The sequence below is a fragment of the Catharus ustulatus genome, chromosome 2, assembly GCF_009819885.2.
Source record: "Catharus ustulatus isolate bCatUst1 chromosome 2, bCatUst1.pri.v2, whole genome shotgun sequence".
Lineage (NCBI taxonomy): Eukaryota > Metazoa > Chordata > Aves > Passeriformes > Turdidae > Catharus > Catharus ustulatus.
In genome coordinates, this window is record NC_046222.1 from 9,632,361 (window position 1) to 9,655,789 (window position 23,429).

General features: G+C 38.6%; 1 protein-coding gene across 13 annotated transcripts in view; it reads right to left on the reverse strand.

Annotated features, from left to right (window-relative positions):
- Positions 1–23,429, reverse strand: part of ROBO2 (roundabout guidance receptor 2) — an 847,836-nt gene that overhangs the window by 379,819 nt on the left and 444,588 nt on the right. For all 13 annotated transcript variants that reach the window (XM_033051267.2, XM_033051273.2, XM_033051269.2 and 10 more), the window contains exon 2: positions 4,870–5,196. In XM_033051267.2, coding sequence (XP_032907158.1) covers positions 4,870–5,196 — 327 coding nt within the window. The remainder of the gene's footprint in view (positions 1–4,869; positions 5,197–23,429) is intronic.

Consider the following 23,429-nt stretch of genomic DNA (forward strand, 5'->3'; position numbering starts at 1 on the left):
ATTACATGTAACAAAATTAATAATGTGTTGCCATCATATATTAAACAGAAACTAGATGGAAAAAACCATCCACCCATTTTACAGTCACATACACTGTGACTCTTTCACTCTGAATATCTCATAGGAAATTATTAACTCCATTATTATGAACATATTGCAGCCTTTTGCACATGCTCCAGCAAATAGCCATTAGCATTATGATGCAAAGGTGACTGCATAGCATAGATTTTATATCTCTCAGCCTTTATTCACTGAACATTTCAATATATCTGGTTTATTTGTAAAATTGCTGCCTCCCATGTTCAAGATCTGGCTTAGGCCTGCTTTGCAGAACACCTATGACTTCACACTAAACTCAGTGTACTACTATAACCTCTCTTGTTACAGATAAAAACATAATTCAGTGTTGACTCTAGCACAAACAGGATCATTATGTTTAGAGAGTGTTCCAAAGCCTGCTATCCAAGCAATCTGTGGCATATAAATAATGCAAGACCTCTTCTTTCTCCAAATGACTTCAGTTCAAGCAGAGACTCAGAAAGATGGAAGCCCAAATTTATACTGCCATTACAAAATTCAATCTATTTCTGGTTCTCCAATTGAATTATGACTCAGAGGCTTCCACTATTTTCTGCACCAACCCACATGCTCCCAGTCTTTGCCAACCCATCAGAAAAGAATCCTATTTGTGAATATTCCTGTGCTTTATTATTAGTATATTAAAAAGGCAGCAAATCCCAACTAATCTGAAAAGCTTCATGTTTTCTTTTAAAGGAAAGTAAGGTAGAAAATGGGTCCTATTTCCCTTCCCCCCTGACCTCTGAACCACAACCTCCTCGCCACTAAAGCGTTCAACACCTCATTTAATCTCTCCTCGCTGCACTGGCACAGCGCTGCAAAAGGAAAAGGGAAAAAAAATAATCTGGGGACTTCATCAATTTTTCATGAATTTTCATTTAGGCCAAAGCCCCCTGTAACAGTGGTCGATAGATCAAGCTGCTGTCACATATTTAACACCTGGAGCTACAGCTGCTCTCCCTGGGGACTGCCGCTGACTCCGGCTGGATCAGAGGCAGCCCCGGCCAGCACAGGGACTCCACGCTCCTTCCCCTGCTCACACTGGTGCCCCCAGCTGAAACCCCAGCCCTGCTCACTCTTGCAAATGCGTTTCCTGATATTCCCAACGGGAAACTCCACCTCGAAGCGTCGGTTGCCTCGACCAGTGCACTGCAAAAAAAGTGCGCTTTTATTTTACAACTTCTGGTGTTAGAATACAAAAGCAGTTTGGTGAGAGACCAAGCTGCTCCAAGCCTACTTCCCTTCCCAAATTCTGCCAAGAAAATCTGAACATCAAGGTACGTCTAATAACGCCGACCCTTGTTCGATTTCAATTAAAAAAATTCAAATGGACAAAGTCAAAAGAAAGATTTTTACTCTTTTGAATACAATTCTTCATAGAGTTTTAAGACTAGGTCATCTGTTTTTAATGGTTTAACCATGAAACAAAAACACTACATGAGAATTTACCACGTAAAATTTAGAAGACTTGTTTGACTTCTATCATTTTTTTCCTTCTGAGGAAGCTCCTACTGAAGAATTAATCTGCATGAAGCACACCATTAATTAATGGATTAAAACGATTAAATAGAGTAAGTCATATCAATCCTAAACTGTGCCTTCAAAGAACAACTTTTCCTTCTAAACTCCAACTATTTCTTCTTAAATGTCTTCTGGAATGAAGATATTCTAAATTAAAGGCAAAAATATTGTAAAAGTACATTCAGTATATTAATGATGTTTTTTAAGTAACATTCCAAATCACAGTTTTTCACAGTTTTACTGGCATGGACAATTTTTTCAGAAAAATTATACATCAATACAAAAATACCTGTCTTAGACTATGAATGTGCCCTGAAGAGGCATGGATTCAGAAGCACCTTTTGTACTTTAGAGGGGCTGGTACGGAAATCCATGTTTGGGAAAGATGTAAACTGGTACTCAACCTAAAAGAGCTTCAGCAACTTGAAAAAAACTCACTCTGAAAAAAACCAACGGGCAAAATGATTGTGTTCAAGATGGTTTGAACCACCCCGGGTCCCAGCTGAACTTCACTTCTGTCTTTACACACTAATATGGATACATCAGAAGACTTCCAGTCCCACTACTTTTGTGGCAAGTGCCCATGAAGGGAGCAAAAAATAAAAGGAAATAAGAGGAAAATGAATCATAATTAACACTGTTAATCATATTAATGTGTAAGCACGAATGCCTCTAACATATATACAAACCCAATAAATATTTTCTCATAAATCCCTCAAAATTATTAACAACCACCAATTTAATAAGCAAAGTACAATTACAGTTTCTTACTTTAAAACAGCACACTTAAAGATTTTAAAACTGAAAACCAGCAGTCTGCCCCTCTCATGGCACTATTTGAGGCCACCTACAGTCAGATAAAAGTCCAGAGCCCTGCTGTCAGCAAAGGAGAACTGTCTTTTTTTTCTGGTGATGACAACAGCTTGGCTTGGTGTGGAAAGAAGAGTTTTCAACACCATGACAGAGAGCACGCGTCAGACGTGCAGCCCCATGGACAGGGTTCCAGCATCCAGGAAAATCCTCAGTTTCCAGCAGGAGTTAGGACAGGGGAATGGGCACTCGCTGCTGACAACAGCCTGTCACCAGCAACTCGCTTCCCAAGAGTGCAAATAGGCTGCTGCAGACCTGCCCCTCCTTCAGCACAGAAGTGCTGACAGCAGAAAAACAAGAGACTCCAACTGTTCCCTGAAAGTCACTTGAAAACCTGATTTATGGTCAACAATTATCTCAAACCCAAGAGACACCTGCAGTTTTGCTATCATCTTCCAAAGGATGCCTTTGATACACACCAAGCACTGTCACTTTTAAAAGTACTGTGCTTTTAAAAATCCCAGCAGAATCTCCAAAATCAAGTAAACAAGCAATATGTGCATTATTTACATTTTTCTCTGATGAAGACCTTTCTGTAATTGCAGCCATGGTAATGCTCAAGGAAAGATTGAGGCGTTTCGCTTCACTCTTGTTGAAGAGAAATAAGAGAGCCTGCTTTGGACTACTAAAGCCTTTAATTGGGGGATCCAGGCAGTGAAATTTCACAGTTATAAAAAGAGTTAACAGCACAATGTTGTCGCAAAAACTTAGGCCATGATTTTGGATTTCAATTTCACATTCACATTGCTCCTGCCCTAAAATACCTGACAAAGGAGAACAGCTTAATTATTTTTCAAATTTTCTTCTATTTCCCATACGAGTCATGCCTCACCTGCCACCAGCCACAGTGGTTAAACAAACTCCAGAGACTGGAGATGGTGTAACAAGAGTCTCACAGTAGTCAGTGAAGTAGGGATCAGTGAAAACTGACAAGATACAGAGCACATTTAAATTTCAAAATAATCAGTCACTTCAATTTGATGACTCAAGGTACAACTGGAAAAATCCTTTCAACTTCAACAGCATATCCTGAATCTAAACAGGATCAGAATAAAGATTTCAAGTGTTTAGGTCTCTCTCTTAGGATTTCTCAACATTTGAAACACATGTACAAAAACCACAACCCTAGTAATACCCAGATTTCAGCCTTCCTTAAACTAGTTTCTCCTCAACTCCCAAATACCAACAAAAACTGAAAAGCTTTCTGTGATGCATTTACTTCTGCTTTGATAGTATGCCAAAACTGTTTTCATTTTTTGTATGACACAGTTTTGAATCTAGGCTACAACAGGTTAAATGTAGTGAACACGTCTGCTCTACTTGGCTTATTCCACCATTTAAATATTTTAAAAAATAGCATTTTCTGCAATTTCTGAGAAAAAAAAAGCCTCAAGATCACACCATATTAACTATAAAAGTCTGAAGACTGCATTAGGAACAAAAATTTCTCTTCTGTGCTTCTTCCTTTAAACATACCATCTGCTGTGGACTTAAATCCATTCTTCATCAACTAAGCAATATAAATTTGTTCTAAAGTCCTACTTCAAACACATTTTAGGGAAACCACTGTCAGATGAAGAACTGTGGGTAAAAGAGAGCACTCATAAATCTATTAAAATACAATTATTTGCAAATATGCACATTCTGAACAAAAAGATCAGTGTTGATCAACCCATATAACTAAGCAGCAAATAAAATATGTGCCACTGATTATTTTTTATGTCCAATGAGCTTGTTTGCTGTGAATATAATGAATGTATCTGCTAACTCTACAGGAAGCAGACAACTCATGCCAGGTGGAGTCTGAAAGAGCCCTGTTGACTTCTCTGTTAAGACAAAGAGAATCGATAAGGACCAAGACTCTTCTGGATGATATGAGAAATGGCCAACAATTTCACTTGCCATTCACATAATGAATGAGGCCTGGGTCAAATTTATGGTCGAGGAGCATATATTGAGGTTTCCAGCAGTACAGAACATGAGTCACCAAGATGCTGTCTGCTTCTGTTGAGGTAACAGATGATGAGATAAAGAGAAACAGACAGTGCACCTTAGATTAAATGACAGGTATTTTTCCACATTAGTTCCAGTATAACCAACTCTAGACATCATTTAAAAATTAGATTATTCTTCAGAGGAAGATTATCCTTTGTCCATTTTTGTGCCAATCATGATTATACTCTGGCTAGAACCTCATTTCAGCATAAATCACTTATTCTGCACGGTCACTGCTACTGAACAAACACATGAAAAAGCCTTGACTAAGAGCAGTAGCTAATGACAGAACGCAGTACTCGTCCCCATTTGTTATCTCCCAGGACGCCGGTTGTGTGCAAGCGCTGGGTGACAGCACAAAAACCATTACAAAGTTTCACAAAACACCAAATAAAAACTACTCACATGCCACTTCCAGAGATGCATTGCGACTCACAGCTTCTCCAAGGTAGTTCCTTGCCACACAGACGTAGCTCCCCTCGTCGGGTTTACTCCTCCGCCCGTGCACGATGCGCAAGAAAAACAAAGATCCGCTGGGCAGCAGCATGCGGTGGGAGCGCGGGTCATCCTTGTCCGTCTCCACTCGCTCACCATCCTTGTACCACTCGATGGTGGGGGTTGGTCTTCCCTCTGCTTTGCAGTTCAGAGTGGTTGGTTCTCCTTTGGACACGATCACATCTGAAGGATGCTCGACAATCCGCGGCGGAAAGTCCTCTTGGCGGAGACGGGATCCTAAAGGAAAGGACAGAGGGAGGAGAGAACAATTTATTTGTGTTTCAGGCATCACAAAGAGCTCTCGCAAGTTACTTACTCCTTTAATGTTACAATTAAAAAAAAAACAAAAAACACCCCTATACAACATCTGAAATTGCTTAGTTTGGTATCAGATTATCAGACACTCCACTACCTAAAAACCTGCGATGGACTAAAGCTAACCCTCTATAGTGTTATCAAACCCATACCAGATCCAGACTGTGCTTAGAGAAGGATCTCTTACACATACATGTATGACAATTTTTTTATTTTATTTCTGATACTCTTCCTATTTACAGTCACTTCCAGATTCCCTTCATAGCTACTGCTTTCTCATCCATTCATCTGCCAGTTTCAATAGGAGGACATCCAAAACCACAGTATCTTACCATCCCCATTAGTTAAGTTTTTTGCAGTTTAACATGTATGCTTTGTATCCCTTTCCCACAAAGAGTCCCAGTATGAAAAAGGAGAAAAAAGAAAAAGCGAAAAGGGAAATCTCAAATGTCAGCTCACTTGAGAAATTTTCAGTTTCAGGATTGAATGTATACACATGCACATAAACACTACATAGACAGAGAATCATAGAATGGCCTGGATTGGAAAGGACTTGGAAGCTCATCTCATCCCAACCCCCTACCATCGGCACTTCCACCCAATCCAACCTGGCCTTGAACACTTCCTTCCACATTAATGGTACAGACACTCTCCACTCCTGCACATCTAATTAGACTACATGAGCCCAGAAAAATATTTCTGTGACAGTCACTGCAGTTTTTGCCTTTTTATTGGGTCTCAAAAATAGTCATTTCTAGCATGGATCCTGCAAATCCTTTGAGCGGAGCTGCCACACTGCTACAATTGGTCTGCACTTCTTGAGTACAAGGTAAACCAGTTTCTGCAGGTTAGTGAAACATTTGTCTCAATTTTCTGATCAGCAGTTTTGCTGAGTCGTAGAAAAGCAATTTAACATCAATGTCTTAATTATATTCTAGGCTCTACATACTTTAAAATATTTTCAATGCCTCATTTACTGCAAAAGTTATGAGGAAAGGCATAAGGATCCATTCAACAGAGTGAATCCACCTTTGGACTTCTGTTTCACTAACACTCAGGTCATTAAACTAAGGCTTGCCACTGCAGTTAAGTGTTACATTGCTGTTGCACAAATTGGTTCTTTCAGTGGTTTCCAGATTCTATTACCAGAACAGCAAAGAAATCCATAATCCTCAATGCCTGTACATGAAAAAAAAAAACATAAGCTACAGCTAAGCACAGATGAATTTATGGTATATTGGGAAGAGAAAGAAATTTTATTCTCACTTCTACAGACAAAAAAAACCACAAAAAAACCCAAAAAACAAACAAACCACCACAAAAACCTAATAGGAGAATCACCAGCTAAAAAATAACCCTACACAACACAAGTCACACACAACACCAAAAAAGACTGAAATCACCAATAAAGTAAAAAAATAAACATGGGCCTAAAAAGCCAACTTCATACTCTGATTAGGAACATTTATATTTATAATACTCCAGACACAAGTCTACCAACTTAATTCATTGCTTATTCTAAAAAGCAAACAAAGCCTCACTAGCAGTGTTAAGAAATTTCTAATAACAGGATCACGAAGAAAAGGAAAGCTGAAGTATTTCTGCAACATGAGAGGGACTTATGGCAGAGAACAGACACAACTAAATTTTGGTAAGTGGTTAACACAGGGTAACAAAATTAGTAGTAAGAAATGCAAAACACTAATCCAAAATATTAGCTTTCCTGTACACAAAGGTTTGTTGATAGTGTTCAGAACTCCTACAAGTATATCCAACACAGACTTAACAGTTTAAAGCTGTGCAAAAAGCTTCCTCCCATAAAAAGTTTTACCTTATACAACCCAATTAAAAACCTACGGTCCCCCCCCAATTCCCTTACGAGTTCAACCTCATTTAGACAGACCAAAAATTGTTAGCCCCATGAGCTTTCTCGGCAGAATATACTTTTATTTTAGAGCAAGATGCAACCATGATCTTAAGCAGGCAGCTGTGGTGTATCCTGGGCTACCCATACAGCTTCCTTTTCTATTCCTCCCCCCAGTATTTCCAGCTGGTGCAGGCATAGAGCACATGAGCAACCCCTGTGTTTGTTTAGGAGCCTTAAGTCTTTACTAGGATAGACTACAATGCTTCACATGAGGTTTTACATGCTAGTGGGTAAAGCCAAAATTCCTACAATATTGGAGTTGCTGGAGCTATTCCACAGTGCCTCATCATTCTCATAGTCAATCATTTCTTCCTAATACCTAATATAAACCTATTCCCAGTTTAAAATAGACCCCATGTTCTTTCACTTCAGAAAAAACCATCTCTCTCCATCTTTCCTTTAGGTTCCCTTCAGGTACTGAAGGGCAGCAATTAGGTCACCCCAAAGCCTTCTCTTCTCCATCCTGAACAATCCCAACTCTCCCAGCCTTTCCTCCCAGCAGAGCTGCTCCATCCCTCTGATCTCCTTGGGGCCTCCTCTGCCACTTTATGAGTAAAGAAAATTTGCATTCATAGCTACCTTTATGTGAATAATTTCTGCAGCAGTCATTGCTGATGAATGTCCTTTGAAGTCAGGACACTGAACAGGGGAACCCCAGCCTCATACTGGAACCAAGCAAGAGGAGCTGGGGGACATGTTTTGTCACAAAAAAGAAGGTAGCTCCAACTATTTATGTGTTGTCCCTGTCCAGCACATGTATTGAAATATATTCACCAACTCTTCTTACACTCTCTTTCCTGTCTTATGAATTTATGTACTTACATACTCCTTATCAAAGCAGGGAAAAAAAGTAAAACTTAGGAACGTTGACAAAACGATCTGCTCTTCTACTCTGTTAGTTTAACTTAATTCAGATGTGTGGGACAAGAAACTCCCTGAGAATTACCTCCAAGACTACTCCTTTGGTAGTTAATTCATTCATTTTGACCACTTCAGCATCAGGGTGACAACTAAAGGTGTCTCCCACAACTACCACCAAGCCTCACAGATTTGCTTTTAAATGCTCAGACTTCCTCACAAGTCTCCTCAGGGATCCAGTGTACAATATAGTTACAGCTACCCTGGTAGCATATCCAGCAGAAGGCCTATTATTTTCAGTTTAGCCTAGCTGATCCTACAGTCAAATAATCCTAAAAAATTAATTAGATGCAAGAATTTTTATCAATAGATGAAACATTTGCTGTAGACACACAGATACAAGCAGGAAAGGCGACTAAAGCAAAGAGTCAATACTTTTTTTTTTTTTCCCACTGCATTTCCTCAAAGTCACTATGCAATCCCCATCCTAAGAGGAATCACATGAATGATCTGGGTCCCTAAAGATCATCTAATTCCAACCCCCCTGACATGACTCAGACAGGTTGCTCTGAGTTCTGTCCAACCTTCCAGGGATGTCCAACAACTTTCTCTCTCACTGTTCCAGTGCCTCAGCACCCTCACAGTTAAGAATTTCTTCCTAATATCTAATCCAAACCCACTCTCTGTCAGTTTGAAGCCATTCCCCCTTGTCCTGTCACTCCATGCTCTTGCAAAAGTCTCCCTCCATCTTTCACACAGGCTCCCTTAAGGTGGGAAGGTCTAGAAAGCTTTAATTTGGTCATGTGCTCTCTGTGTAACATACACAAATCATCATGAAAAAGGCATCTGGCAATTCACTTTCTAGTCCTCCTAGTCCACTATCTTTCAAATTTCTAGGAAGAGACTTTGATTTACTGCACTTCACATTCCTCCAGTTTTCATTTACTTCACATAAAGACCAAACCTTAATTTAATCTATTAAGCCTACTCTCTAAATAAGCTGCTACAAAGCTATGGTCTGTCATACCAGAAAAGCAATGGTACAGACTAAATTCAGAGACATTTTACTAATTTTTCAAATCAACAAAACATTCACAGCTACTGGGCCAGTGGTGCTTGAGAGACAGGCTAGCAGTTCTATTGTAACCACTGAAAAATTTTAAAGAAAAAACAATATTTGATTAGTTTACATGTTAACACTCTGAGATGGTATTTCATAATAGAGATTTCTGAACTGCCTTCAAGAACCTTCTCAAAATTCCCTTTCCCCCTCTGACATTATCAGCACCTGTCATTGCTTGTTACCATCTGACATCCCATTTATTTGTATCTCTAGCTCTTTTCCAACTTTTACCTACCTGACTTCCTACATACAGAAAAGCTCTTCCTCAGCTGACCTCCAAGACTACTCCTTTTAGATCCTTCCTGCAGGCTCTCATTTTGATTCCTTTAACATTCCAAACACATAGCTTTAATATACTTGGATAAAAACAGAAAGCTGGGGCTAGATTTCAATAACAGGACCGAGAGTCAATTAACATTATGGATACCAGAGATCATCCCTACTACAGAGCTGCCACCTACCCTCCAACCTGCCCTACTGTTCTCATGTTACTGGTGTGAAAGGGATGCTTAAAATGGGATGTGGTGTTTTACATTGTCATATATTCGAAATATTTCCAGTTCAAGAGTTCTAACAGGTGAAATACAGGTGTATTGCACGCTAAGTTCAGAAAGAAAGCATTGTCAACAAGAGCAACAGAAGTTGTTGCAATAATGGAACTTGAAAGATGAACTCCTATCACAGAGGCACAAAATCCTTTTGGTTGAAAAAGACCTCCAGGACAATCAGGTGTAACATTTTATGAGCTACCACCCTGTTAACTAGATCATGGTGCCACATCCAGTCATTTCTTGATCATCTCTAGGGCTGGTGACTCCCTGGGCAGCCCATTCCAATGTTTAAGAACCCTTGCTGAAATGTCCCCTGTTGTCCTGCCTGAACATCCCCTGGCACAGATTAAGACTCTATCCTCTCCTGTTGGTGTCTGGGAGAAGAGTCTTGACTCCCACCTGGCTGCACCCTCCTTTCAGGGATTCATAAGGTCACCCCTGAGCTTCCCTTTCTCCAGGCTAAACACCCCCAGCTCCCTCAGCTGCTCCTCATATGAGTTATTAGTTGTTTCATGCCTCTGATAGCATTTTGAATGCATTCCCTCCCAGAGTTTGCCAACAACACATGTTCTCCCCGAGACGGTGCAAAAGGACTGTTTATCAAGAAGACAAACAGCAAAACTGTGATAGGAAAAAATAAATCTCCTACAACAGAAAGCTACAGATGCAGGAAGAAAAGACCCTGTGTAAACTTGATTCTACAGAAGACAGATCCAAAGTCTTTAATGCCAAAAAACCTTCTTTTATGCTAGAATCTTTGTTTATTTTCACTGCAACAACTAAGAAAAAATGAAACTGAAAGCAAGGTATTAAAAGAATAGTGTTCTTTAAAAATATGGACAACTACAGAAGTGTCTGCAGAATCTCTTCTATCTACATCTGATCTGTCATATGGCCGGGCTCCAGCCCTTCTTTTAACTTATGCAGACTCTACAAAGATAATCCCACAGCTACTTAGTTAAATCTACTGAAGGACAGTCACTGTTCATTTTCCCACTTCATATGCCTCGTTTCACAAGAGAAGTACTTATCAGAAACACTTATTGCACACTTGTTTGATGTAATAAGTCTGTTGCTTTCACCACCCTTTTAGGCACAGAATTAACCGGAGGAAAGCTGAGATCTCAAGGTAGAGATCCAGTCAGTCACATCTCAGTTCAAACAAAAGACAATGTGGGAAAAAAGATAATGAGAAAACTAAACTGGAATACAGGCTGATGCACTGGCACCAGGCTGATTATTAGACATTCCTCTAGGCAAAGTGACATGGCAAGGACAACATCTTGAAAATTCATACTTTACAGTCTCTCCTCCTCCTCTGAGGTTTGGCAGATGGGAAAAGACTTCAGTGATACGACTGTTCCCAAGGTAAGGTTTTGTTCAAAGCCATGTCGGCTATGACAAGGTCCTCTGAAAGCTTTTCCTTGAGCAAAATTAATCCATTAAACACATATCCTAACTTCCCCAGGACATGTGCCTGCAGATAAGTCACCTTTCCTATAGAATGTGACTGCCAAGAGGGAGAGCAGGAAATGCTGACAAGAGGGATCAATAACTGTCATTAAAAGCATTGACCAAATCTTACTGGAAGGTTGATTTCATTAAGTTTCTCTTGTATGAAACTGTGACTTTGCTAAACAAGGTGTAATCAACTTTAATAGTAAAGAAACACTGCAAAATTCCTTTTTTTTTTTTTTTTGGGGTGGATAATAATTCAGTGCCACAGTATAAGTGTCCTATTTCTTATATAAAATTATTTCAGGCAAAGCACTCCAAGATTGACATAAAGGCTTAATGCAATTTTATTCTAATTCATTTTTCTTCAATTGGTTTCTCATCACATACCAGCATTCAAATGTCACATTTAACTTTTTTTTGCAGAGTCTTACCACACCTCAAAATTAATTTCCAGCACACTGCCTGGGATGGAACAGCATGTTAGAGATGCAGTCAAGAGAGCAGGAGTGAGCACAATAGCCCTGAAAACTGGAATATAGATTTACAGGCGAATGATTAATCTTTTTTTCCCCAAGTGAAAAGTGATGTTATAAATACAAGTCACTGCTTCAATAAGAAAGTTACATCGATTTGTTTATTGCAAAGCAGTATGGTTTAGAGTTCAAGTCAAGAAATAAAATATCTAGCAGAGCTATGCTCCCTGAAAGATGATGACAGACAATTATTTGCTTAATAACACACCAACACCCACACAGATAACACGCAAAAAATCCCAGCAAACTCAAACCACCTTCACTTGGAGGTTATTTCTCAAAAAAGCTCTAGGTTTTGAAAACAGAATAGCTGCTCCAGTTCAAGTGTGGGTTTCATTAATACTCACTGACTCCAAATAATGAGATTGTAAAAATGAAGATAATTTTAAGAAGTGAGGATGATAGGGAGAGAAGAGGAAGACTTGCAGCTATGAAAAGCAAAAAGGACAATATTTATGTGTATGTGTGTATATATGCCTCTGTATTTACATGCTGTGTATAAAAATACCACATCTATATATTTACACAACTTACACACACACTCCTGCAAGTGCCAGGTGATCTCCAGAGGTCCCTTCTAACACAAATTATTCTATGATATAGACACAGCATATAACAAAAGCATTGAAGATGAAAATAACCCAAACATCTGTCTCTTTTTATCCAGAACTCAAGCACAACAGCTCTTCTCTCTTCTTTCCAAATCACTCTGGAATTTAACAAAGCAAAGCATAAATGCACGCCTGACTCTAAAAGCATCTTTCAGCTCTTTTTCAGGTCAAGGATGGAAGGTAAAAAAGCAGACAATGTTTACGGACAGCAGAGTAATTTATTTTACGAGGCGCATGTTATCAGAGCACTGGGGAACTGGCAATGGCTCCTTATCAGCCAGGCAAAAGGAAACTTTGCTGCTGCCCTGATACCACTGGAGAAACCAACTGCTCACTAGAAGCAAGTAAACTTGGCTTTTGCATAGAAGGGTTGATAACCACAGGCTCTCCAAAGTCTAAAGCTTTCTCTTGATAGACGATAATGACCAAAGGCAACATTAAAAGATACAGTTAAAAGCTTTAAAAATGAGCAATTAGAAAAACAGATTCATTTTAACAGTGGTAAGCTAAAACAACAGCAATAAAACAGCTTTTAAATGACAACCAGGTCCAGATCCCTTCAAGAACCACGAGTCAAATAGTTCTCAGATTAAAATAAAATTGCTACAATCCGTGAAATCAGACTACATTTGTAAATAAATTCACCCATCTGAAGCAGTCTTAAAATAATATTTTGAGGAAGGAGGGATTTGTACTATAAGCACAGCAGGCATTTTAACTTTGATGGTCTGAATTTTCTCCTGCAGCCACTATGTTCTCTGCTGACACTGGTCACAAAGACTCCCTGAACCACACCAGTTGTGAATATCTGGGGAATTATGAGCACACAATATCAATACTTAACTTAAAACATCCTAAAGAAACCATTTGTAAAGTTCCAAGTAACTGTCAGCCAACTAATATTTATTTTGCAGCCAAGCTCTCAAAAAAATTTAAAGTAGTAGGACAAATATAAAAACCTCATTGTAATATCTTGATTTAGCAATATACAAATTACATCTTTGTGATTTGTTAAAGACTCTGTTTGGAAGCTTCAACTAGTTTGGAAAACTTTTTCCAAATATTCACTAAAGATATAGATCAAGCTCTGTGAAGAAACTTTCCAATTCTATTTTTTCCAACCCCATATTGAGTAAATAAGCTCAGAAGTAAAGATGCTTAAAAGTGAAAGGCTTTTGGAATTAGCATGAACTTCCTCACAAGCTGTATCTCTCCTGCCTATGTCAACAAAAAAAAGAATCAGGTGAATATGTACAGGCACTCCAAGACCTATGGGTTTGTTTATTATTGCCTCTTCATCTTTTGCCAGCTGGAATTTTAAAAATTCATTCTGTCACCCAATGCTTGAAAACAACTTCTACAGAACATTCAGTCGCATTCTACTTCTGCCTATATATTTCAGGTTTATAAACACCTCATATATCCCAAACAAAAGATCACAATTTTCATATTGGCGCTTTAGAGCGTGCATTTGTCTTTTTATATATTTACAAGTTTGGTGTTCGGGTTTTTTGTTTGGTTGCTTTTCCCATGTTTAGAAAGTAAGTTTTTTACTGCAAATACTGCACTTTTTTTTGTTTGATCACCAAAATGTCACTGGCTTTTCAGTGACTATCACACTGATATCTGAAGGTTATATTATTGACTCTTTGTATATTGAATTCTCACAGCTAACGATGAGAAATTTCACACAAAATTCAAATTTATGTACAAACATCTAAGTGTCCTAACTCTAGTTTCTCCTGATGTATTTATAGCACAATTGTATATACTTTTATATATATAAATATAATGTGAGAGAGCATCTTCTCTTAAAAGAATGTTTGGAGCTCCTTTGCCCCAACATCCTGTCCCATGTGTGCCACCCTCCCTCCCCCTAGAAAAACAAAACCCAGAAAACACCAACTTTTCCCTCATCCCTTTCCTTTTTGTTTGCTCTCCATACATGTTTCACCATTCCTTACTTACCTCATCATGTGTATTTTAAGGTCATCTTTTTGCCTTGTTACTATTACACCTTTAGCTATTAAAATCACATTTTTAAAATCTGAAACAGTTCATCAATTCCATTTACAAGGTGAATGTTATTCTTCTGTTCAGAAGCCATCCAGTTATCTGTCCCATTAGATAACAAAACAATTCTGCAACTTCTGCAGCCAAAATGGGATTTAATGTTCTTGGGCCTGGTGACAGAACACAAATCCAGTATCTGTGCCAACTTACAGATTTTTGGTTTTCAGCAGCCCTCAGTGATTTTTCTTTCACCTTTTCTGTTCCACATATTTACACCCAAAGGTGGCATAAATTAGGGAAGTCCTTCCTAGTACTTTAGGCTGAAGGCATAGATCCAGTGAGGTTTTAATGGCCCTTGCTGTCAGTGGTGGAAGAATCCTGACTTTCAAGAATATGTATTTTACTATTATCCATCCATACAATATTTCACTAATATCCTTTTCACATGGATCTTTCTGAAGCATTACTTTACCCATCCTATATTAAAAACAGGGAGATTTTTCAAAATAAAAAAAAAGTAAAGTTGCAGACACTGATCCAGAAACCTCTGGTGCCTATCCTGTTTTTATGAGATCTCTGTTGATTCTACTAATGGAGCATGGATCGCTGATAAACAACCACCTCTCAGAGCTGTGGAATGGCAAGGGGACTGCTGTGACCTTCTGAGAGCTTCTTTCCAGCACGTAATTTATTTACTCCATGTTTTTCTAGATCAAAGAGCACTTCACAGAGGCACAGAAATAAGAGTGTCTGGCAGTACAGTAGGTGAAACAAACAAAAACTCTCAAAGCATTTACCATAAACAAGAAAATTTGTGAAAACAGCAATAGAGGAAGTAAATAGAAAATATAGAGGAAGTAGATTCCACCTTTTCAGCTGTAACCTTAGACTTCTAAATCAATATATTTAGTAAATATAACAAATGCTATCTAGACAAAGTTAGGAAATAAAATTCCACCTTTAAACAGTGTAAGTTGGCCCCAAATGACAGCCAAATCCACCTGCTCACTCACACCCTCTCCCATGGGATGGGGAGAAAGTAAAAGGAAAGCAAGAGACTTGTGGATTGAAATAATGGCAGCAAAAACACGAAGGGAAAGCTGTGGACACAAGCAAAGCAAAAAAAGAGGAATTCATTGACTGCTCATCAGCAAACAGATGTCCAGGCACTTCCTGGCAAGCACAGCCTCAGCATGCAGGACTGTTGCTTGAGAAAACAAATGCCATAACCATCAATGTCCCTCCTTTATCTTCCTTTCCACGAGTTTTTATTGCTGAGCATATGATGACATATGGCACAGAATATCCCTTTGATCATCTGGATTCATCTGTCCCATCTCTGCTCCATTCCAACCTCTTGCCAGCCTATGCCCACTACACTCTCTGCTTAGAGGTACAAATCAAATTTTTCAGGAGACAGGATTTTTTTTTAATGACTTATTTTCAACAGATAAAAAACCCTCAAAAGTGATAAAAGAACTGCAAAACTGGTTTGCAGTGAATCTATTTCCTCCAGAACACACAAGCATAATGTGAGACATCCTTGTAGATGCCTTTGTCACTTTAGGTTTCAGAAACAGAGCAGTAACATCAATTTATACCTAATATTTCTCAGATTGATAACTAAAGGACTGCAGCTACAGTCAGCTAAGTGAAGTTTCTTTGCCATGAAGGAAAACAAAACAAATCTATATGGGAAAACACAAGGAAAAGTTTAAGGTTAACACTACAAAGGTTCTCACATGGAGACCAGCATTTGCCAGTGTCTGCACTCTGTGTGAATATCATCAGTCTTTTCTGAATCACACCTCTGTGTGCACCTGGGGAAGGAAACAGTGAAAAGTCCTCTTGACTTCTGCTAAGCATCCTTGTGTTATCTCATGCTCACTTCCAGAAGACTGCAGCTAGAAAAGAATTTAACTCCATTCCTTCACAATCCTGGTATATTTGTTAACTATTTTACAGGCATTATTTTTGTGCTTTTTCCCCATTCAGAGGAAAAATTCAAGTTATGATTTTGGACCAACTTTCAGAGTTTAAAATACCCCAAATATTTATCTTCTACAGTATGAAAAATGTGCTTAAAATCCAACAGTTCTGTCAGCAGCCAGTTTTACACACCTGTGGACATGTGTTTCAGGTAAAGCACTTTTCTTCCACATATACTTCTTTACCCAAAATCTTACAGTTGAACACACCCAAACTTCCCTAGTTTACTCCCCCTATTAATGTCATAGCTGAAGTTTGGTCACTAGCCACAATGCTATGCAACCATAGGAAATAAAATATATTGCACATTTCAAATGCATGACAAGGAGGTTTGTTAGTGGTAGCAAGCCGTAGGGATTGAGGCAGGACTTCAAAAACCATGTTGCTGGATTGATGAAGACCGGTTTATTACAAAACAAAGCCCAATAAACTTCATTTAGGCCAACAGCAGCAGCAAGCTTGAGGAAAATGACACAGGTCTAGTGTAACAGTCTACTGTAACTAGCTGGGCTAAAGAGAGATTTCCATTTCTTGGCGCAGTAGCAAATCCTCAAGCAGAGAAGGGCTATAGGGGTGAGATTTTTTTCTCTGTAAGTAACTTAATGAATGAAGTACTAATTAACATTATGGCATTGATAAATGGAGAGAGAGATTAGGGATGTACTCGATATTCAGGCCTTCCCAGATGGACCGTCAAAGCCACATTAATTCCTATCTCATTGGAGCATCTGCTTCTCCCATAATCCATTGCCCCTTGGTACAAACAGCACAAACTGTTGTGACTCAATTCGATTTATATCAATCTAATTTCTTTTAATCCAATTTGTATTCCAATCTACTACCTTCTAATCACTTAAATCTTCAGCCTCCATCTGGTAAATTTTCTCTCAAAATTAACCCAGCAGATGCCTCTGCAATTGTCTTCCACAGTCAGGCTAATCATGCCCTGGCAGTGGCCTACAGAGCTCGCTGAATAGGTACGTGACTTACAGCATTGCCCTTCTTATTACAAGCATGGCAATGCAGGAAGGCCATTTTGTCTGTCATTAATTGGTTAATTTGCATAACACTGCCAGGGAAAGAAGCCTGGGAAACAAAAGCCAAGAGGGGAACGCTTCAAGAAGGCAGCGTGACATGCTCCTCATTAGTCACATGGCCATTACACTTTGAACCATCTATTGTTTGGGGTAACAATCCCCAAAATGCATTACAGCTAAATACATAACAAACATCTACACACGATACCGGACTGCACGAGTTTTGGCACTGCTGCCATTGAATGTGCAGGAAACACGGGGGCTGTCCAAACAAAATTCCAAGAAAAGTGCAGGATAAGCGCTGAGATAATTAGAAAGCACATTGTTTTCCAGTGCCCTCTCAAGTAAATTAACTTTCATGATGCTACAACTACACATGCAAACAAAGCCAAACTCACTGACTTCAAAAAACTCCCCAGGACAGTATGTGCCACAGGTTATCCAATACATCGTAAGTAGGAGGAGTAAAAGGATGAAGCTAAACTTCTCAGCCAAAGACAGAGAAAATTCTGAGCCCTAAGCAAAAAACAGAAAGAGAAGTGCCACTCTTCAAAACTGGGTGAAGTTTAAAAACTCTTTAGACACTTTTAAAGACACTAAGAACACAATGTTCATCTTTCCCCTTGATCAGTGCTACAACATCTCTAAAAAGCTGACAGTATGTTCAGCAAAAAGTGGATTTCATCATTCAGGTGTTCACACCTGTCACGGACTGCCAAAGTTAAGAAGTTTTTTCAAGTCTGTTACTCCAAATCCTGGGAGAGCAGAAAGGAAAGCACTCAATGTGGCACTTCTGTTCCCCACGCAATGTTAAGGAAAAAAAATGATGAAGACACAACAGGCACTTAATAAATAGTGGGGGAAGCTGATGAAAGAGCAAGCTGGGCCAGATTCTATCACACATAAGCAGGAACAAAAGGAGTAAAGAAAACTTTCACATCTACACCTGAATAACAGGTTTCATTTACCAGCTAATAGGTACCTAGTAAATTTTTCATAACTTAGGGATAGCAAACAGCATAAACACAATGGATCCAAGCCAGAGGATGCTAAGAAGGAAAGAGAGGGTGTGCTTGGCTAAGGAGGGGGTGGAGTGGGCAGTCTTTCTTCCCCTCCCACAAGCTGTCAAGTCCTTCTGTGCACACCCCCTCCCTCATCCCTGCTAAAAACCTTCCTCTCGCTGCCTGCCATGACAGGTGGTCCAGATTTTCACTTAGAAAATCTGGCCACCCTATGTTTGCAACACCTCCCCGCTTAGTATCATCTGTGAATTTAATTAGCATGCAGTTTACCCACTCGTTCAGATTATTAACGAAGATGTTAAACACGACACAATCCAAATAAAAAGATCCCTGTGGCAAACCAGTTGATGCCTTTCTTTACATCAGTTTATTGCTATCTATTGTAACCCTTTATTTACAGATGTCAACCAGTGATTCAGCTACATGATAGCATGGACAACCAAGCAAATTTGCCTTTTGTTTTCCCAGCTAACAGGCTGTGATACACTATATACAGTAGATTTACACATAATAATCCCCATTTCCCAAATCCTGTGTCTCATCTAAGACACATATTGTTTCACCACACTAAGATATGTAGCCCCTTGCTTCTCCTAGTTTATCTTCCACTCCTCAGCCATGTGCCCCAAATCGGTGTTAAATGTTGGTCAGGAAAGAAAATCACACCATTCTTGATCATTTCTAGTGTCAATCTAAAACCAGTCCATGGAAATCTGGCAGAGGGAGACAATCATTAGAAAAAGACTGTTAAATACATTAAATCTCTCCCAATTTCATAAACTGGAATGAAAGGAAAGTTTAGCAGCAGTGGGAACTATGCAAGGAATAATATGTAAAGTAAAAGTCAAATTAATTTGTATTTATTGAAAGGAATGCAAGAGCACTACTCTGAAACAGTAGCTTCAATAAGAGCATTATTACAGTTTTAGCAATCAAATAAGCAAAACTACAATGTGGTGTCTGGGTAATGACATTTAGGTTCTGAAATTAAAGTAAATGCAATAGTGTTTCACCCATAAAGCAAACCACATTTGGGAAAAAGACAATCAAAAATAGCAAAGAGAACCATCTGTACAACTGAAGGCTTACAAGTTGAGAAAACTTTACAGAACATACCACTGGATTTACACACGCATATTAATATATACATTACAGACATACATACAGCTTTGCTCATAAGCCAAACCCACTGTAGCTTAAAACATTAAGCAGAGTCCTCCCTCCCTTGCAAAAGTACCGTGATACAAGAAACAAATGAACATTTGAATATTCAAAGCCAAATGCAAATTATCTCTAAAGCAGGTGGCCACACATACCAGGGTCACAAAAGCTCTCTCTGAGCTTATCTATGGAGTACTTGTTTTTCTTACAGACCTTGTTGCTTGGAGGAGCACTCCCATCCATGGAAGTGCTCAAATCCAGGTTGGATGGACTTCTGAGCAGCCTGGTCTGATGGAAAGTGTCCCTGCCCATGGCAGGGAAATTGAACCTGGATGACCTTTAGTGTCCCTTCCCACCCAAACCATTCTATGATTCTTCTTCCAACCCAAAACATCTCTTTTTTTTTTATTTTATGCTGAGTAATCACAAAATATTGCCTCAAAGCAGTTCCAGTAAACTTAAATCAAACATCAGAGCCTCCCTATGCATGTTACAAAGAGGAAACAGGAGAGCTCTGGCCCTTCCATTGTGACTTCCAGTTTTCAGCATAAAGCAAGACATTCTGATCTTCACAGGTAGTGCCACATTACAAGTGGAGAAAATAATACAAGCAGCACAACAGGTTTCCAAAGCTGTCTTGTGACAGAATGTAAATAGCCTAAGCAGAGACTAAAATAAACTCAAGTCTATAAATTCAGTTGATACTGAACTAAAAATGAAACTCTTAAGCAGAGGGCTGCAGCCTCCTCTTACTGACCAGCAGCTCTCCTTAGCAGCTCCTAAGGAAAACACCCCATACCATGCTGTTGTACACACTGTGCTTCTACAAACTCATGGATAGGAACATAATTTACTTTAAAGACATATTTCAAGCAATATAGTAGTAAATAGAAATCAGAAGGGAGAATACATAAAATTGTTCCCGTGTTTCATTAGAAATCTACTAAAACCAGTAATCTTTGCATGCTAATGTAATTGCCAAGTCAGTTTGCTCACAGATATACACTTAATATCCACGTCTGCAGAAGAACCCTTTATTTTACATAGCCTGTCTCAAGAGACTTAATGCACTCTATAATGAGTGAAGCACAACCAGGATTTTTTTTTTTTGGTATTACTTGAACAATACAAACTGACACTCATTTTCAGAACTCAGGTGTGTATGCTTGTTTCAGTTTATGAATAAATCATACATAACATCCTCTGAGTGGAAGTTACCACACTTTTACACACATCATAGTTTACTACAGGAAAAATCCCAGACACTGGTGACCTATGGCCATATGGTGAGAGTCTTCCACTCTCCAGAACAGACCACTACACACTAAGCCAGCTCAACCTGAAGGTATTGCAGATAAAAATAATAAAAATTAAAAAAAAAAAGTCACAGTGTCTAACCATTAAAAGGAGTCAAAGAACCTACAAAGCACCAGTGCCACATCTGCTGCCTCCTCCACACCAAAGAAACATTTGGTGCTAATGCACGATTAGGAGCTGAGAGGAATGCAACAAAAGTGTATGCAGGTGGCAGAGGTCACTGAGGAACAGTATAAAGGAAAGAGAGGGTCAAGTTATTATCTGGAATGCATCCACAGGGCACAGTCATCTTTTAAATCAGTTTTTATAATAGCCATCCCTGTATTGATTTAATAATATCTTTATGCTACGGATTTACTGAGCGCACCACGAAGAACTACATCAAAGAATAAGTTGTGAAACCAGAGCTTGTTGCTTTTCCTTACACAGGGCAAGAAGAACATGTCCTACTTTGAAAGCCTCAATTTGATCTATTTTTAATGCTTTATTTGCCTTGTTTCCTATGAAAAGGCAAAAATCCGTCATCCAAACATCATCAAGTCTTTCAATTACAAGACTTTGGGTAAAATAACACAAACACCAGAAAAACTAAATTTGACTTTTAAATCAAAGTGACCAATATGTCTGTGTATGTGGCAACTAAAATATTGGGTCTTTTACCTTTAAGTCTATACTATTATATACATAAAGGTGAAATGGAATGGAGGGAGAACATCCACTTAGAAGTATGGTTGTATCACACTGGGCCATACAACTCTTTGGAGTATCAGGTCTATAAAGATAAGTTTTCAAAAATAAGTAGGCACTGTAAATTGTACAGACATGACAGATAAAGTACTCATAGACACTCTTGTAAAAATAAAGAGAAAACCAGCTTAAGGTTAATGATTTATTTAAAGGAAGGTGAGCACAGGCTGACACTGGCAATAGGGAAACCATTCCCAAGTCAAGACTCTTGGGCAGTTAAAAAGCAGTGGAAACAAAACTATTCCTGGTGTATCAGTAATGGCCACTGACTGCTTGTTCCACCACTTGCCTCCCTCCTCCAGAATGAGAGGAATAAGAGCAATAGTTCAAAGGGGCAGAAACAAACAATAAGGGTCATTTTAGGCCCTAAGGTCAGGCTTTATGTTTCAGGGTAGGGCAACCCTAAGTAAAACAGCTACAACTTCCCAGTGACCCTGGAAAGGAAGTTCCTTAATATTCATGTTGACAGAAAAGAAGAAAGGATTAATCATGTGCAATTAGCATTTTCATTGAGGAGCTTGGTTGAGTCTTATGTTCTACTTTAAGAGAAAGACAACAGCTTCACACCAGCACTTTGCATCTCTCATTTATCGAAACACTGCAGCTTGCTCCTAACTGTCATTAAGTGGTGAATAATGAAAGACTCCTTCATTTTTACCTCGGATTAATCATGCAGCCCCCTCCATCTTTCCATGCCTGAATGTGTGCTCTGAACATTTTTTTTTAATTTTATTAATTTTTAATTCATGTGGAGTAAAGAAAACTGTTTAATTAGATTTTAATTCTCTTGGGAAAAAATGGTCTCAATTGAAAGGGCATCACCTAAGTATTTTCACCTCACAGCTTTTAAGTGCCACCATGCACTATCATTTCTCAAACTGTGTCACTTCTGTGCTAATTTCAAGCCATCTCTTATATTACACAAATAAACTTTTAAAAAATATATCCCCCCAGTTACCTAACACAGAGAAAAATGGTGTAAAAATTAATTGAAACAAGTACAACATGTAGACTTCATAACTACTACCACAAATTAAATACAAAACACTGTAAAAATCACGTAATAATGTCTCTCAAAATAATCAGCCAAGCCACAACAATGAAAGCAAATCTCTTCCTGAGAGACCTTTTCTTTCTTCATGACCTTTTCACAATCTCCATCTTCCTCCAAATATATCAATTATATAACAAATCAAAGTATAGCAATTACAGTACAACACAACTTTGTTCTCAGTATTAAGTGCCTAAATCATTTGCCCTAAAATAATGTTGCAAAATGGATTTTTGTGCATGTAACCAACTGGGGATGAAATCAGCATGTTTTCTTTTACTATTAAGCATCATGATCCATCACCGGCAGACTGATCTCTAGCTCAGTCTGTTGACTTTAAAATTACTTAAATGGTAGGTAATTCCCATTATCGTACCAAAAAAAGGTTCAGCACTGGATAACATCATGCACATAATGCCAGTGCATCACATCCAGTTGGGCCACACTCCATTACTCTTCTCAAAGATTTGTGATCACTACAGCTCTACATCTTAATATTTAACTATGCATTTTCTTACTCTGTTACCTCCAACTTTAAATTTTAAGGTTTAGTTAAATTACTTGCAATGTTACATAATTTCTGCAAGATAAAGGCACATTTAAAATTTCATCCCTCATCTAAAATATTTTTGGCTGAAAAAAGGATGAAATGTGTAAAAAAATGAGTAGAAAGTTTTCAAAATAGCAACAGCCACCTGATTCTTTTTTTGTCTCCTCTATCATATTCTCTCATAAAACTTCTTCCAAGTTTTCACTG